At 47.6% G+C, this 17,654-nt stretch overlaps 1 protein-coding gene across 3 annotated transcripts; it reads left to right on the top strand.

The window, feature by feature from the left end:
- The first annotated feature begins 14,650 nt into the window (after positions 1-14,650).
- On the top strand, positions 14,651-17,596 carry trim35-14 (tripartite motif containing 35-14). 3 transcript variants are annotated; one of them, XM_040175403.2, is made up of 7 exons: positions 14,651-14,788; positions 15,457-15,897; positions 15,983-16,078; positions 16,176-16,406; positions 16,497-16,519; positions 16,595-16,713; positions 16,805-17,596. In XM_040175403.2, the coding sequence occupies exons 2-7, from the start codon at positions 15,475-15,477 to the stop codon at positions 17,347-17,349; spliced, it is 1,437 nt and encodes a 478-aa protein (XP_040031337.2). In that variant the 5' UTR covers positions 14,651-14,788; positions 15,457-15,474; the 3' UTR covers positions 17,350-17,596. The 3 variants fall into 3 exon arrangements, with proteins under 3 accessions (XP_040031337.2, XP_040031338.2, XP_077956532.1); XM_040175404.2 differs by having other exon boundaries at positions 14,778-15,363; XM_078100406.1 differs by lacking the exon at positions 14,651-14,788 and adding an exon at positions 15,000-15,373.
- The last annotated feature ends 58 nt before the right edge of the window (positions 17,597-17,654 follow it).

Raw genomic sequence — 17,654 nt, 5'->3', positions numbered from 1 at the left:
GCTCGGATGAGCCCACGGAGTGAGCGGGCTGGGAACAGCAGCCCGGCGAACTTCACCGTTATATAACTTGTCTTGTTGATCCATGGAAAAGGGAGTCCGACCTCAGCGATCGATAGAATATTGACGAACACCAGCCGGGCGCTGCATCTGTTTTGAGGCCCTGTAACTGAAACAAACACGAACGTCGGTTGGGGATTCATCTTTCCGAGGACCATTAAGCTCTATATAAAATGAATTGGCAATCCATCCAATAAGATATAAATATTTCAGTGAACCAAAGTGGTGGACAAACCAATGGTGCGATCCATTCTTTAGAGTGGCCCAAAAAACAGGTCAAAAGGTCACGTGTTGAGGATGAGGTGTTTCTTTTGTCAGATGGGCTGAGTGACAATCGGAAATACAACCAAATTAATTTGATTGTTTCCCAAAGTTTTGACTTTCTCTAAAACTAATAATCAAAGTACAACAGCCGCTTCATTTAATGTCTCAGCTGCTAATTCATCTCAGCTTTCAGAGTAACAGTCAAATGTTTAAAGCGACGCTCCTTAATCTCCTCTCATAATAAATAATGAACCAAAACATCTGCCAGTCGATCTAGCGTCTCTGTCTGTCTCCTCTCGTGTCCCTCCTCTTCTCACGTTTCCAGTCAGACCAGCTGTCTTCTGTGGCCAGATGTGCTCTTGGAGGGCGCGCGCCGTGCTCTCTCGGGTGTCAGGAATGCGCTGGAGTTGACCCCCGCAGAGCGGCGCTGGCACGCTGCTGCAGCTGGACGGGCTTGAATTGAGGGATCACAGCACGCGCAATCAATATGGCGTCCCACTGCTTGGGTACACAAAGCCCTCTGTGTGCAAAGTGAATATCTGACCAACCTCTGGAAGCTCCATGAAGTCCACGCAGAAAACATGGTCCTATTGTACTTAGTGAGCATAGTGCCAGTGATGCCCGGAGCTATTCACGATGCGATTATAATGCACCATTTCTCCCCTTTGACGGTAACTTACGGGTGTTAAGCATATTCAGGTGTCATTCATTCTAAAAGAGGGACTCTTATTAGGTGAGCCAATGATAACCCAAATATTCCACCAGGGCTGTTTGTAAGCCTAATGAGCCTCAGTCTTTTAACATTAGATTGCAGTTTTCTCCAACTACCCTTGAATTGATACCGTCCATTGCGTAGAGGACTATAGAATTTTTAAGTTTTGACGTTTTGGGGGTTCGGCGCCAGCCATCTTTTTATCGTCTGGCAGAGATACGGGAGAGTGGAGCCAAATACAACCGGATGCTGAATAAGTACATCCGTAGGCAACCTTAAGGTTACAATTGACTTTCATGAACTGAAAATACGATATCGAAGGCTTAGAAGTTCAAAGCTGAAAACCCGGACATCTCCCTGATCGCATCACGCGATGGTAGCGACGTTTCAATCACGAGGTAGCCAGAGCCGACGGTATTCCCTGCTGTGTGGTTTATTTTGCTTTACACGGATCCTTCGCTTGCTGGACGACTATCATGCTGCGTCGAAGAAGTCTTAAAACTAGCGATTGAGACCATAATCTAATAACTACGAAGAAAATGACCTCTTGAATTAAGCTCGGAGCACCATAAGCCAGCCGTCTCTTTTTCCATAATACTTTAAAAGGAAGCAACTATAAAATCCATAAATAGCAATACAGGAAAAATCATTTCACATTTAGGGATGAACTGTTCCTTCTAAGTTAAGAACCAACGTTTCTCCAAACTGTGCGACTTCCTGCAGGTTGATGTGAAAAGATGATTGGGGAGAAGAGCTGATATTTCAGGCGCAGCGTTATAACATTTCCAGAGACGCCCGAAGGCGACTTTGCCTTGCAACTGAAAGCTTGATTTGAAGTCATCAAAGAGGTTCTGTTGAAGAATTGTTGAAATTAGCCAGCAACAGCCCCGCAGCAAAGTAATGGATGATTTAGTAAGGAGCCTTTAGGCTGTCTGTTACATCTGCTGCACAGAGATTCATCTCAAGTCATTGATTTTTAGACAAGAACAAGCGGTTGAACATCGAGCGTCACTCCGGTGCACGTTTAGCCAAATAGCAATAATTACCCCGCACTTCGGTCCATTCTCCTTTCAATGCTACCGCGAATGTTGTGAAGCAGCTGCAAACAGCGCAGCGCCACATGTTCAGCATCACGTTACACTGCTGGGGATTCCAGTGGTGCCCAGCAATTAGTATGACTCATGCCGCCCCCCCCCCCCCCCCCTCCGCTGATACGATATACCATTCCACTGCTGCCGTCTCGTATTCAGCTCATTAATAATACATCTCATCCATTTGCCCCCCTCCCCCAGGTTTGTGATATGCTTTAGTGCAATCCAAGAGCTGCTCCTCCGATGACATCACGTTGGATCAGCCGAGATCCTGGAAGGACCCGCGACGTTCTGTTCCGCCGAGAGCGGAGACGTGGGTTCCTCACGTCCAATCCAGCCGCCCCCCCCCAGTCATTTCATTCCTCACTCTAAACCGACCGGGCCTGTTTTTTTGCAGGGAAGAGCCTGACGAAACCAAATGAAATCAGCCAGTCGGAGTCAGAGCCACAGTCATTTGTTTGTTCTCCCCCCCGTTAAAGCCGCGGATCCATCGGCTGTGCCCCTCCAACCCATCTTTTCCCCCGACACAAACACCGGCGAGCAGCCGCGCGGATGAAAGGGGCGGAGGAATTGCACGAAAAAGAAGAGGGGGGGGGGTAAAGTCACACGTTTCTTTCATGAGCAAGTATTCAATTTCTGCGGCATGTCTGGAAGGAAACGGCGATCGGATTTATGGCCGCGAGAGAAGGAGAGAAAATCAAATCCCCCTCAAAAGCCATCTGTGTGTAAAATAATCAGAGAAAGCATACTGGCACCGCCGATAATACAACATATTTCAGATTTAAGGGCACATATGCTTTCCTCGCTGCTATTGTGCAGACGTTTCTTTATTTTCCAAACGAAGGACCAGATGCAGGAACAAAATGTCCTCGCCGCGTGGTTTCGCAGAATGTTCCCCACTCGGCCCGGCGAGTCGCACACGACAAAACACACACGCAGCAAACATCTGTGGGGGCCATGACAGCCATTTAGATCTTCATCAAGCTAAGGACCGTATGCAACGCTTCCCGTCAGCTCGAGCTTCTTTTGACCCCAATCACGAGTTTGTCTGGGAGGGCTTTGCAACACGTGCGCCGCACAATGCTCGCGATGCACAGAAATAAATTGTGTCTCAGGCCTTTTAGAGTATACAAGTGCTAAATGGAAGCAGCACTATCTGTATTAGTAATTACGGAAGAGTTCTGCAAGGATGGCAGATTTTTGTAAAAGGAAAAAGAAAAGCCAATGGGATTTTTGCATCTTTTTTTTTTTGCATAATCATCATAAATCATTACCACTTTTAGATGCTGAATGCACAAAGTCAAAATCAAACAATGAACTGCCATCTATGAACCATATTACTAAAGCTAAAAGTTGCTTTAGTAGTTGTAAAAAGTTATTCATCCATAATCCAGATTACAGCAGCTTTAGGGGTGAATTCCCACCACAATTTTTTATGCAAGCTCAACCTTTATCTCCTAATGAAGTTCATGGTTATTCAGCATGATGTAATAAACGGTATCCCATAATGCGCATTCAATTTCACATGAAGCTCAGTTTCATTAATAAAGCATAACCCTTAATGCCTGCGCCCCAGCTAATAATGGCGAGATTTTTATTTTCAAAGATGATCCTCGGCATGTTTCCTTCCTCAAACTTCAGGAGAGATCTTTCGTAATGCTTCCAGGACCGCAGCTGCAATTGTTATTCAGTCCTTAATCCAGTGTTTAATCTCCATTTAAAACCAATTTAATGGAAATGAATAAACATACACGGCATCAGCAGTGTAATGGGGGAAATGTATTTACCAGCAGGACGGAGCGCTAATTTATTGGCCTGATACCTTTTGTATGATAATGTGGTTCCCTCCTTTGGAACTCGGGGTCCCCAGGGACCTTCTTTTTTTTTTCTGGCCGGGTTCCCAGTGGCTCCTGGGTGGCAGACTGCAGAGGCTGCTACCGGCGGTGCAAAGGGAAATCTGATACAGACGCAGGGTTCATTCTGCTGCGTCCTCAGCCGCCGTCTCTCAGCTGAATTTTAATGCGTCTCCAGACCAGAATGAGCAAACCCGCCGAATGTCCGCGCGGAGCCGGTGTCCTCGCCGTCCTGTTTTGAACGCTGCAGAACTTAATTCAAAGGCTGCCAATTAATCCGAAGGAGGCACAGCGGCGCCGACGCGTGACGGTGTCGGCAAAAAACAGCTCCCGCCCGATTCGTCTCACGGGCCGACAGTCTGGGCCTGTCGACCGGCGGTTATCTACCTCCACAGGCCCCCCCCGCACACCCCCAAAAAAACTCATTAATCTCTAATGACTTAGTTCTGTGTTCCCGGTATGGCGTATGTTCTCATTAATGGCTTTTCAATGTTATGCTATGGAGTCGAAGAGAGATTATTAAACGTTCTTTTCTTTCAAAAAGGGAAAGGCTTAGATTGGAAATAGAAAATGGACGTGATGCTCATTGTAGTCATTTGATGGTGGGAGCTGAAGATAATCGAGGATGAGATCTGGTAGGAGGGATGATGACAGATATTGAAATTGTAGAAAAGCTTCAAGCGGGTAGTTCAAAGAAAAATTAAAAACTTGTGAAAGACACTGAAAGACACGGGCCAAACTAAGTTTATAGAGGGCAAAGGATTCTCCACAGCAAAGTTTGTGGGGTATTAAAAGAAATAGAAATAGTAACCACAGCTTCCTATTTACTAAATGTTTAAATTCAAAAACACAGCCTTCCGTATTTTATTCCACAGAACACGCGTTCCTCCCGATGTCTCACAGGCAAGTCAACAGTCCAAACTCGCAGTTGTCAAAACAAACCAAAGGAAGTGCACGCATGGCACACAACGGCTCTGAGGCCAATTAGTGAGAGAAGAAAAAAACCCGACGGAGACAGAATGAGGTCCAGAGTGAGAGAGGTGAGGAAAAGTTAAATGACACATCATCTGCCCGCCTCTGTTTGTGTGTCATCATCCATAAAACACGGTGTGCTTCTGCTGGGGGCATCTCGGTGTTCCCGGCAGTCCCCTTCAACAACAGGATTAACTCCAAGCAGAGAAGTCAAAATAAGAAAGGAGGGGAAGGGATCACCGATGGAGACCGAAGCCCCGAGGGAGCGCTCGTCATTCTGTTTGATTTGTTCTCAGTCGTCCAGTCGGCCGCCGCCGGGCCAGAAGGCTGTTTGCTCGGCTCTGCACTGCCTTTTTTATCTGACGATTGAGAGGAAGAAGGAAGCGAAATGGGACCAAACGCTCCGCCTCCTCCAAAGGGAACGCGGAGCGTTGACCCCGAGGTGGGGGGGCGCCTCTCGGACGCAAACATCCGTTTGTGTGAGATGCAACGTGCTCCGACCGTCACCTCGACTCAGACGTCTGCATTTATCTAGAGGGCAATAACTTCACAATAAGACGCAATCAAAATGAAAAATATATTTTTTTTAATTATTGGGTGAAAAAATGTTTTGGAAAAAAAGAATGTTGTGGTGTAAATGTGTAATGGAAAAAACGTTTTTAAAAAACGGTCAAAATTTGTCGTTGAAAAAGAATGTAAAAAAAGTAATAGCTACATAATAATAATAATAATAATAATGTTTTGAAAAAAGAAGAAGAAATTTATTAGGTGGAAAAATGTTTCGGAAAAAAATTTAAACAATATATATGGTTCCAATCAACAAGAGAAAAGAATTTCCACTCACTGGTGAACCAGGTCGAGCCACAGCTGCAATTCTCCCCGGTTCCGCCTTCCCAAAGAGAGATTGAGAAACACCTCCAGTAATGGGATGGCATCTGGGTGCTAGCGGCCATATGCAAAGGGTGATGGATTGGTCTGCGTTTTTTTTTTTTTGACTCCTTCTTCTTCGGCGGGATTTATTATTGAGACAGCTTGTGTGTCGGTTCTTGGCACCGGGCCCCCTCTCCCTCCTTTCTCCAGTCGAGGGGTTCTCTTCGAGTCGGCCGAGCGTGTAAACACACACATCAGCGTAGCGGGCGCCGTCCCGGCCGTTTGCAGGTGCTCGCTGTCAATCCTGCAGGTGGTAAAGTAAATAAAAGTCCACCTTACGGCACAGTTTGGAAGAGGACGCTGCAGCAACTGGAGAGACGCACCATGCACTCAATTCACCGACGGGACGAAGAAGACTCTGTGCATCAAACTCAGCATTACAAGCTCATTTTGAATAGCATCCATTTTTTAATGAAGCCACATGCAGCAGCCTCAAACGCTTCGATTTGTCATGGATGGAAGTGGACGTTCTTGCAGGGATTAGCCTCTGCATCGCAGCGCCCCGCGCCTAATGCCCGCTGATGAGCTTCCATCCACCGAGCTGTAACAATTCTGTACTCTCATTAGCCAGCATTAAAAGCAGTGTATTACAACGCGGCCTCCCAAGTGGTCTACGTTATTGAAATTGGCTGAGTGGGTTTGTAAGTTCAACCACAAAGGCAACATATTTATGCACTTTTAATTTCCCCCAAAACTTCTGACTCGTATTTCTTTTTTACAATTGGCCTTTAACTTTATACAAGCCTGCATGAATATTGATCACAGCATTAAAAATGGGCCATTTGGAGCTGCTTGCATTCACAACGATGCATTTTATTGCCTGTTGAAATTCACCCGAGCAAAGCAGCCGCAGTGATGCGTGTTTCATTTGTGTTTTATTTGGGTCAATTTCAGCCGAGGCAGACGGAGCAGAGCGCCGGCCACGTTGACATCTGTATTGGCGTCTCCTGGAATACAGATGAGGACGCGTCCGGATCGAGACGAGCTCCGGGGTTTCCACCGCAACGAGGTTGAGAAGAGCCCCGGTTCCCGAGCAGGTCAGGCCGGACGGTGTTGACCTCTTAACACCGTCCGTCACGAGGGCCCCGACGGACCGCAGACATGTGACTCTTGTCTGGATCGCTCACTGCGAATCGACACTGTCTGCAAGGCCGAGAGGACATCCGGATGAGGTCCATTTCCAGTGAATCTCTGACTCTCCCCTTGCTTAACTGAAACGAAGGATAATTCAAATGTCATTCTCTATTTTTCTATTTGTTTGTGATTTGAACTTTCTTGTTTTTTTAAAGCCAGCCAATAATAATTGTTAAGAGGCCTCTCAGCAACAGGGCAATAGTACATTGATTAAAGAATTATTATTTTCTGTGTTTACACGCCGAGGTTGTAACCAATAAAGGTCCCTCTGATGTAGGCTTTTATTTTAATGAAGTTAGCGCCTTAGTTCGGACTCTGTGGGGTTGTTTCATGAATATAAGCGCAACGCGCTTGGGTCTGATTGGTTGTTTTTCTTGTTTTTCCTGGCAAACGCCATTAGGAGCACTAAAAGGAACCCGCGTTTTTCACGAATGATCTGTATCATGCAGTGAAGTGCGTGGCGGTATCTCCGTCTCTCTCCCAACCACTGCACGTGGCACTAAAGTCAATCGATTGTCCACATTGTGAGACTTTACGGGCCACATTTGCAACGTGGTTCCTTTCTCACTTGTGAAATGTGAATGTTATAAAATGGAATATTCCACAGGCAGAAACGCCGCTGATCGACGACGCTGTTATGTTCAGTTAGTAAGTACGGCGAAAACATTCAATAAGTCGCGGCCTTCACGCCGGGCTCAGTGTGGTCAGGGAGGGAAAACCAACAAAGCAATTATCCCAGGTCCCCCCCCCACACACCCCCAACTGCTCACCCACGATTCATCATTGTTTTACCGAGATCGAAAAGGCCTGGACGAATACAGTTACCCGTCGGATCGATGGCTTAAGCGCCTCTCGTCCCAACGAGTGCCGAGCATTATCAGCCGCAATTTAGCAATCATGTCACTGCCGAGTCTGAGTTATTGTCTCATGTCTCATGCGAGCCTGAAAAGATCCCTGCTGTTATACGTGTGCTGATAATCTGAGGAAGCAACCGAGGAGCAACAGAGGAGCCTCGCGTGACACTCGTCAGCTGGAGGCCCGTCCCGAAGTTATTACTAACAAAGACGCGCCCACACTAAACCTGTGATTCTTCCAGTCGAGAACTCGGCCAAGCCGCAGCAGCGTTATGCAATTGCTATCATCAGATGCACTCGGCCGCGGCTCCACTCTGCTGTGTCTCCTCTTCTTGAGAGGAGCGATAAAAAAAGAAGGTCTCTTATCGGTCTTCGCGGCTCGTTCCGCCATCTGCAATTGCTTTCCCTCCGCTTTCATAAGCACATTAAAATGTATGTCGGGACATAAAGATTATTAGTCCGGGTAGTCTGACATTCAAATGCAGCCAGTTGTCTGAGTCATCGAGAGACGCCCTCCTCCTCTTATACAAATCAAGACTAATAAAGCACAAAGAGCCCCCCGTAACCCGATTAAGCATACAACACAAAGCATGAGATGCAATCAACGTATTCAGCTCTCTGGTATCCCGGCAACGTGCCCGTGTCCCTCTTCCCAAGCTCCTAAATCATCCTGCTAGCAGATACATCAGGGAGTAGGAGGGGAGAGGAATGTGAGTGCGTTTCTGCCCAGCAGCTTCTGCACTATAGTACTTGTGCTAAAGTATTCAGGGTATTTCAAAAAATGGTTGCGTGGTCTCCATCAGGGGCACTTGGGGAGTTTTATTCAGTCAGTGAGTCCATGATTTAATCTGAATTACGAGACGGTTGACCTTGAAAATTATAGTTTGACGTCCATTTGACACCCAGCCTGAAACTGTACTCGTAAAAATGTGAAATGCAGTGCAGGACATACGAACATTGTATGGTGAGCTCACTACAGACACCCAACTATGCATAGGGCCAAATTTGCACAACTATCTCTTCAAATAATTTATTAAAAATAGTAAGATCTTTGCATTTCCCGATATCACAACTCCCAAGTGGACTGGGGGGTTGTTGAGCAGGGCGTGAGGACCGGACCAGCATGGTGCTTTTTCCCTCTCAGCCAATCAGGGTGCGACGCCTCACCTTCTTTAGGACTTTAGGAGGAGTGAGGATTTGTCGCCGTAGGCTATTCTGATCCGTCCTCCATGTGTTGCGGACCTCGGTTCAGCCACAATCTCTGGTCCTTAGGCCCTTCTGACGTTCGAGGGGGATTTTTGAGCAATTCTCCACCCTATTTGAAGTGAATGTTCAAAAACACCTTTCCAGTAGGCCACGTGCGTAAGGGCAGATCTTCAGTGCAAGAGTTTACCCACTTTTCCTTACTACTGCCTTGTATTATAATCTGAGAGGTTTCTCCAAACAAACGTGTAATGTGGTTGGAAACTGGCCCTCAGGCTTTTACACCCAATCAGCTGAAAGTTGGGGAATCATTACTCCAGCAACTCCAACGCAATTGTTCTGCAGATAAAGGTCTAAATCTTCCTCAGTGTCTGTGCAACTGCGACTGTGAGCGCCTCCATCACAACGTGAACGGTCTCTTTTCAGCCTGTTTTAGTTTTTATCTCCGGCTTATTTTGCCCCGACGTCAAGTGTCATTGAGCAAGAACACTGAACCACGAAGGCCCACTGAGTCTGTACGATCAGTAAGAAGGCCGCGATAACCCGGAGCGGGTCCACAGGTCAACTCAATGTTGAGTGTAAAACTCGAGCCATCACATGTAAGAACGCAAGCTCAAACATTCAAAGACAAAGGGAGCCTCGGCGTTGTTACAGTCCCTGTTAAAGTTGTTTAGAGTCCCTGCAGAAAACCAAACGCTAGATTTCAGCTGAGGACAAAGGGATGCTGGATAAAGTGGAGCCGTGCGAGGTGGGATGTGATGGCAGACGCGGCGTGGGCGGGGGTGTTGCTGGTGTGGCGGGTGGCAGCTTTAGTCTTAGTGGCGGTGTATATTCTGTGCGTGTGTGTGTTTTATATGTACGGCTGTGAGGACCTTTTCGCGCCGCTGACTGACCAGATTACGGGATTACCGTCGTCACGGGCGGCCGGACACCTTTAAGTCAGGCAAAAGCTGCAGTCCTCTTTTTTTCTGGCAACGGGGATTTACAACATTCACATCCTCCTCGGGGATAAGATAGAAAGATGTATTATTATTATTAAAGATGGATGGAAGTTATCAGTGGCTGAGACCATTCGGACACGGCGGGCAGCCGCGGCAATGTTAATTAAGGCCCAGGTCACAAAAGGAATTTCGGCCAGCATGGGTGCGTTTGATTGGCTTGTCAGAGGCTGAAAACGTCGACCCAATAGAGTGCAATAGAGGACTTTGCAGGGGTCAGTGGGGGGGGGGGGGATTGCGCGGCCCCATCCAGCAATCCATATCTTACATTTTCCCCAAACGCAGAGCACATGGAGGGCGGGCTGTTTGTCGCTCGGATCAGCTCTTGACGCGCGCCGTCACGTGGCGGAGGCCCTTTGGGCGTCACGCTGGGGGAGCAAGCACATCCATCTGCGCTTTAAAGACACCCGAGCCTCCCTCAGAGATGAAATGAGAGGATGCGGTGCAGTGGGAGGGGGGTCGATTTCTTTCCTGGGGAACCGAACCCCCTCGCAGGCTTTTGCCGCGGTCCATGAAGTGGATTTTTGATACGCCGGGTGAAGTCGGTCGTGATGCAGGTGCTGATCACAATGCTCGGTAATGAAGGCTTTCGCCGGTTTAGATCCCCTGGCTTCGGCCCGGCGGCCTATCTCGTCATGCCACAGCTGATTTGACACATCGCTGGTGACAGGCGGCTCCAGCCTGGGCCGAGCCAAATGACCCACATACAGGCGGCCGGTGCGCGGCCCCCGCGGGCCCCGCTGCAGACTCCCACTTAAAAAGTCTACATTTCGATTTCGGGTTGAGGTAATGGGAGATTTGTTTTCAGGAGTGAGTGCAATTCAATTAATATTCCACTCTGCCCCCCCTCAGTATGACACGACAATCCAAGGGAGATTAGGGGGGGGGTGGGGGAGACGAACATGTAACTCAATTCAAGACGAAAGCGATTGTCAGCAAGTTTTCAGCCGGGAGAAACCATTCCGTGACGCTCTAGAGCGCTTTGTGATAGCGAGGCGGTGGGAAAGGGGGGGCTAATAAAGATTTGGGTCATCACAGATAGCAGATTCATCCGGCTAAAACAAAATTGTCATCACTCTGATGTGCTGAGCTCGAGTTTGAGGGGAAGGGAGGAAGCCAGGAGGGGAAATGGGTTAGAAAAGAGAGAGAGAGAGCGAGGCGCTGTGCTGTGGCGTATTGTCCCTGTCAGCCCGGCCTTATTCAATGGATGTCACTCCTTCTTTCTTTCTTTTTTACACTCCACTGAGTTGGGTCGCTGTGTGCAGGTGTGTGAGTGAGAGCGGTGGAGAGAGAGAGAGAGGGAGAGAGAGAGGGGGAAACAGTGATAACTGTGTTTTTCCTGTGATTCTGGAGGAGCTGGTGACCTTCCAGAGACTGAAGGAGCTTTTCTGAGCCCGTGGCTTCCATGCAGCCTCTCCAACAAGATGGAATTCACCTCCAATTCGCACATTTTGTGTTTGTGGAAATGCCGGGGTAGGCACTCCGTGTGGGTGTGTGTGAGCAGCATGCATGTGTGTCACACACTAAAAATAGCTAGCGGGAAGAAGAACTAAACTTTTTTTTTTTTCTCTATTTCTCTTGCAATGTCCGTGTGAGATGGCTGTCAAAAGTTCCTCAGCTATTACCAAGGGCAAGGAATCAGTATATGACTTGGAATAAGGGCTCCTGGTGCTTGCAAGCCCCGGTGAAATTGTGCATTTAATCCAATTCATACCGAGTTCACGTGTGAGAGAGACAAGCATCATGTGATGAAATGGATGCATTTTCCATTTGACGACGATGGAGCTCGCTGCTCATGAGTCACATGGAGGAGAGCGTGAAAATGATTTGTCAACGTGACGCAAGTATTTCAATCTGAAAGGGATCAAATGTTCACATGGCAAAATATAATTCAGTTCTGGTGTCCTTGTCTCTGTCTCGGGTAGAAGTTGTGAGATTAGTCCTATGGTGTCGTCTCCACGCGCCGCTGTGACTCAGCTGCTGCTTACTGCACACATTTCAGTATTCAGGGGAATGTAAAAGGGTGGAAGGACAAACTTTACAAATTGGAATCACAGAAGATGGTACGTGGTCACACTTAAAACTAATCTCTGTACAAATAGTGCTCAAATTCATTTCAATAAAGAGATGAAGAAATGAGCTTAGCCTTGAAACTGAACGCATCATTTTGGAGGTTATTTAAGACTCAGGTTTTTTTATTTTTTATTTACGGCTTTCTTCTGCTGCCCCAAAGTGGCTGAAAAATGAAATGCATTCATTTATCTTTATTCACCATCACAGCATTGACTATTAAACGAGGCATCAGTCACAACTCATAAAGGGAGCATAATTAGAACGTTACCAAGATAAAACAGAACAGGTGTTGTATAAGCACAGTGCAGGGGACAATCTATCTTTACAACAAAATATGTTTTTATTTCTCTCTACTCGTCAGGTCTCCCATAGTCATTTTTATTTTTTCAACGCATCCCGCCACCTGCAACCATCGACACTTTGCTCAACCTGAAAGGGAAGGAGCTGCCTGTCCTCATTAGAGGCTGTGAGATTGACACGGGCCTCCCCCCCCCCCGTCCCGCTTCCAGCCCCCCCGACGCCCTGAGGACACCAGCAGGGTGTGAGCAATAATGAATCACCATTAGCCTCGGTCACACGGGCTGACAACCAATTTACAGGCCACGTCCAGGTAAACGTGAGCAGGTAACTGCTTCATTCTGAGTTCGCAACGGTTGTTTTTTGTTTCTTCTTTAAAAGGGTCTGTCATGGATAACACAGATTAGATTTTATCTCCTGGTATTCGTCTGTTTACTTGAAGTCATTTTGATGTGAGGTGATCAGGACACATAAATTCGGTACATTCTTTTTCTTTTTTCTGCTCTAGTAGAATTCTCTATGCGTGGGTGCATTGTGACATCTAGTGGTGGATAATAGTTGTATTGTCTACAAAGTATTGTAAAGAGTTGTAAAGTTCCGTAACGCAGTCAGTGTTCTGCATGCTAAGAAACAATTAAGCACATGACATGTGGCTCACAACGACAAGTAATCTCATTTAAGGATACACAATATGCGGAAAAGTTCCACTCCTTGGGCATAAAATGCACTGATGAGTTGCTGCACGAAAAAGTGACAGGCTTGCAAAGACATCACAGCGCCTTCACCATGTCCTTTACACAGCGCATCAACAAAGTAAATGCTTCATCGCCCCCACTGGAGCGGCGCTCAGCAGGCCATTAAAAGGACTCTGACTCATTCCAGCATCTGCTGGAAACTCCAAACCTCCTTTACAAATGACAAACGGACCATCTGTGCACGTTGCTACTCCCGCGTCAAAACCACGGCAGCCATTGTGACGCTACCGGAGGAAAACGCAGGGCAATTAAAAGTTAGTTTTTGAAGGATGACTTAAAGCGGAGTTTGTCCTTGAAGGAGACGGGACGGTCGAGTACTGACTACCAGCAGTCTGTCGTTTTGAAATCCTCTTCTGCAGCAGCCAACTAACATGGTGTTCAATGATAAAATGAACAGCACAGCCAGGGAAGGGAATATTAAAAGGCACAAAACTGCGGTGATGGAGTTTGCGTGGGCTCTCACACAATAAAAAAAATGGCACACGTTCTTACTCTCTATGCTATGAAGAGCACAGCACAAATCTGGGGATTTTTTCCAACATTTTCCTTATCATTTTAGTGTTGAGTACATGGCACCGATCAGACACCAGAGAGTTCCACACATTCAAGAAAAGTTACACGCAGTTCATCAAGTAAATCACAAAAGCTACGCGGAGGCTGTAGATGGTACAACTGGTGGACAGAATGAAAAATGAAGATGGATAGAGTCTGCACGTCGATGTAAACAAAACATTTATCAAGAGGCAAGAACCTACAGTGAGCAGATTCTATCTGTAGTTCTTTGGAGCAGAAAAACAGCAAGACATGCAGGAAAGTCTTTCTCGACAGTTAGAGCATACTGTGTGATAAAATAGGACAAAGGAAAAGTCTTAGTGTGACTTCACAACTTTTACCTTTACACCAGACTATGAATCCATAGAAAACACTTTGATGACATCAAAACCCCAGCATGGGTTGGAAAATAGTTTAGGACAAACTGCTGTGTTTGCTGTTAAATGAAAACACCACCTTGATCACTAGCTGTGAAGTGAATCCTCATAACAGGCCAAAACCTTTGCTAAATGATCACACTGCCCATTTGACTGCAAAATGTCAGCAGCTGGTTGGTTGCACTAGATGGCAACAAACAATGAGCTGTTTACGTGACTCAATAACAAGTTCAAGTTCCACATGATCATTGAATATTTCATCATTTACACGTTTTCATGTTGGCTCTAACTATTTCATATGCGTTTAAGACTAATTATAGTTTCAACAAAGTGCATTTAAGCAGAGAATAAAGGCTTTTTAGTTGTCATTCAGTTTAAAGATTGTGCATCTTACTTAAACTGTTAATCAGTCTCTACTTATATCCCCCTCGTAGTGAGAATTGCAAGCATTCCAACCAAAGCATCTTCTTTTTTTTTATTATTAAGCATGCGGTGTGCCTCCTGGCCACCTGACAGCGACCCGCTGATATGAACTGTAACTAACTTAGCTGTGAATTAAAGGGTTAAAAACGCCTCCTGCCTCTGAGACCCCGCCCCTTTTCGGTGACTCATCATCACAACAGGAAGCAGGAAGTGCTTGCGTCCGATAAGTCACAGGACTCTGAGGTATGGCTGGGTTCAAATTGTCAAAAAGAATGACCTCGTAGCGTGTATTCCTAACCACTATTCCTCGACCTCTGTCGAAAACGTCACAGGGGCAAGGAAAGATGGTTAGGAGAAGTCGTGAGGATTTAGGGAAGGAGAGCCGCGGTGTTTAGGGAATGCGAATCCACTTTCACTAAGCTACGTAGTTATGATGCGGCGAAGGACGCATGTTAGTGACGTCAGTCAGCAGCGGCGGAACTACAAGTTCTCCGAGGATGAACTACAAAGAAGCGCGTCTTGGGTGCTTTCGTCCATTTGTTGTTACAGTGCTGAGTCACGTAGACAACTAGGTTCAAAGTTTTATTTTATTTACAAGGCTGCAACATAAATAAGTTATGCTAACGGAAACTTACGTCATCGGCGTTTCTCAGTCGTTATTTAGCGTGAACGGGCGACAACGTTACATCCCTATTTATATACTACTTAAGGAACTGTGGAACGGCTTTTATCTCCTTTCGTAAAGGATGGTCCAGTTCCTTTGCTAAAAAAAGCTATAAAGACGTATTGGAGCTCCTTTCCTTAGCATTTCGACAAGGGTAATTTCAAGTAAATAGACCACGAAGGGTTGTGGGTATTGCTATTGTTTTTTAATCTGTGCCTTCACCTTTTCCCTACTTCAATTTTCACAGCAAAACAGGGGCGTCGGTATGGCAGGCAGGCTCGCGCTCCCGGAGTTTGACCTCTCCTGCTCCATATGCTGCGAGATCTTCAGGGACCCCGTGGTCCTCAAGTGCAGCCACAGCTTCTGCGCCCCCTGTCTGCAGCGGTACTGGACCCAGGGGCCACAGAGACGCGACTGCCCCCTGTGCAGGAGCCAGAGCGTGGACGACCCCGTGCCCAGCCTCACCCTGAGGAACCTGTGCGAGGCCTTCATCCAGGAGGGCGAGGGTCCGGAGGAAACCGGGGGAGAGCTGCACTGTGAGCCGGGGGAGATGTGCCCTCTGCACGGCGAGCGGCTCAAGCTTTACTGCGTCCCCGACGAGGAGCCCATCTGCGTGGTGTGCCACACCTCCAGGAAGCACAAGCAGCACGACTGCTGCCCCGTCGGCGAGGCCGTCGTTCTTGTGAAGGTAAACGCCTGCAAAAATACTGGATGCAGGAAGAAAAAAAAAAAAGAAAACCTCTGGGTGAATTTTCTCTTATTTACCTTCCCAGGAGAAGATGAAGTCTGCCCTCGACTCAATGATGGAGAAGAGGGGTGCTTTTGACAAAATGAAGAAAAACTACGAGGATGCTGTGGAATGCATTCAGGTGACGTGCCGTGGTTCTTCTCTCGTGCACTTGTTAAGTGTGAGCGCCGCCCTTTCTTTTTTTCCGAAGCCGCGCTGACGCAGGTCTTCACCCACAGGTCCAGGCCCGCTTTGTGGAGAGACGCACCCGCGAGGAGTTCGAGAAGCTTCACAGCTTCCTCGATACTGAGGAGGAAGCCAGGATGGAGGAGCTGAAGAGGGAGGAGGAGCAGAAGAGTCGGGCGCTGAGGCAGAAGATCGAAGAGATGGCGGGGGATATAGCGTCCGTGTCTGAATCCATCAGAGTTTTAGAGGAGGAGATTGCTCTGCAGGGCATCTCTGTCCTTCATGTAAGTTTGGACATGTTTAACAGGTGAATTGGTGCCCGGACACACTCGCATGGAACACCACGTCCTAAAAACTTTGCCTCTTTCTTTCAGAAATGCAAGACGTCATTGGCAAGGTGAAAACATAGACTACATCTTTTCTCTGCTTTCGTAGCAAGATTCCCTAAAACGCTTAATTCTGCTCCCTGCAGAGCCAGCAGCCCGATGGAGGATCCAGTCATGCCCGCGGGAGCGCTCATCAACGTGGCGAGCTATCTGGGCTCTCTGAACTTCCACGTGTGGGAGAAGATGCTGCAGACCGTCAAATTCAGTGAGCACACGCTGAAAGGATGGCGCCGCAGCCAAGAGCGCGTTAACGCGAGGCCGCTGAAAATCTGCCGTGTGTTTTTTTTTTTTTTCAGACCCGGTGACCCTGGACCCGAACACCGCCGCCCCGTGGCTCGTCCTGTCGGAGGACCTCGCCAGCGTCTGCGACAGCGACGAGAAGCGGAAGCTGCCGGACAACCCGGAGAGGTTCGACCCGGACACGGGCGTGCTGGGCCGCGAGAGCTTCACCTCGGGCAAGCACGCCTGGGTGGTCAACGTGGGGCAGAACACGGCGTGGGTCGTCGGCGTGGCCAAAGAGTCCGTCCGGAGGAAAGAGAAAGTGTCTTCGGTGCTGAAGAACGGCTACCTGGGCGTGTACTTTTACCACAAGATGTACTTTGCGGGCACCTCCCCTTTGACGAGGCTCAACCCCAAGAGGAACCCGCAGAGGATCAGGGTGCAGGTGGACTGCGAGAAGGGGAGGGTTTCTTTCTACGACCCGCACGACAACACGCACATCTACACCTTCAAGCACGCCGTCACCGAGAGGGTCTTCCCGTACTTCTGGGTGGGCTGCCAGCAGTGTCCTCTGACGCTGGAGCCGCTGGAGGTTTCTGTGAAGGCTGTTGAATATTTCTGAAAGTGGATTTCCGCGTCTCAACTTTTACTTCCCCCCCCTCAGCACAAAAGGAGGAGTGACTTTTGTTTTGGTGATTTCTGCATGATTTTCAGCACTTTCTTCCTCGTCCAATGAAATGCCTTAGACCTTCATTTTAAAACATACATGGTGAAGAATTGGTCGGTATATGATTTAGTCTCAGCACTTTAAACGTTATGTGCAATACTATGAGAGTTCGAATCTACAAATAAAGTATTTGCTGATCTTATTATTTGTGCAACCTTTCAATCCATTCTGTAGGCTGCGTCCAGCCTGTAATGAATAAA

Source organism: Gasterosteus aculeatus, chromosome 4 (assembly GCF_964276395.1).
Source record: "Gasterosteus aculeatus chromosome 4, fGasAcu3.hap1.1, whole genome shotgun sequence".
Taxonomy (NCBI): Eukaryota; Metazoa; Chordata; class Actinopteri; order Perciformes; family Gasterosteidae; genus Gasterosteus; species Gasterosteus aculeatus.
The sequence above is the reverse complement of the archived record's forward strand: the minus strand, read 5'-3'. Positions and strand labels throughout refer to the sequence as shown.

What these genes read in the sequence shown, in the direction of transcription:
- trim35-14 (XM_040175403.2), top strand. Translation starts at nt 15,475, where the DNA reads ATGGCAGGCAGGCTCGCGCTCCCGGAGTTTGACCTCTCCTGCTCCATA. An exon ending in TGCAAGACGTCATTGGCAAG is followed by an intron (nt 16,520 to 16,594) that starts GTGAAAACATAG and finishes TGCTCCCTGCAG; the next exon opens with AGCCAGCAGCCCGATGGAGG. An exon ending in GCTGCAGACCGTCAAATTCA is followed by an intron (nt 16,714 to 16,804) that starts GTGAGCACACGC and finishes TTTTTTTTTCAG; the next exon opens with ACCCGGTGACCCTGGACCCG.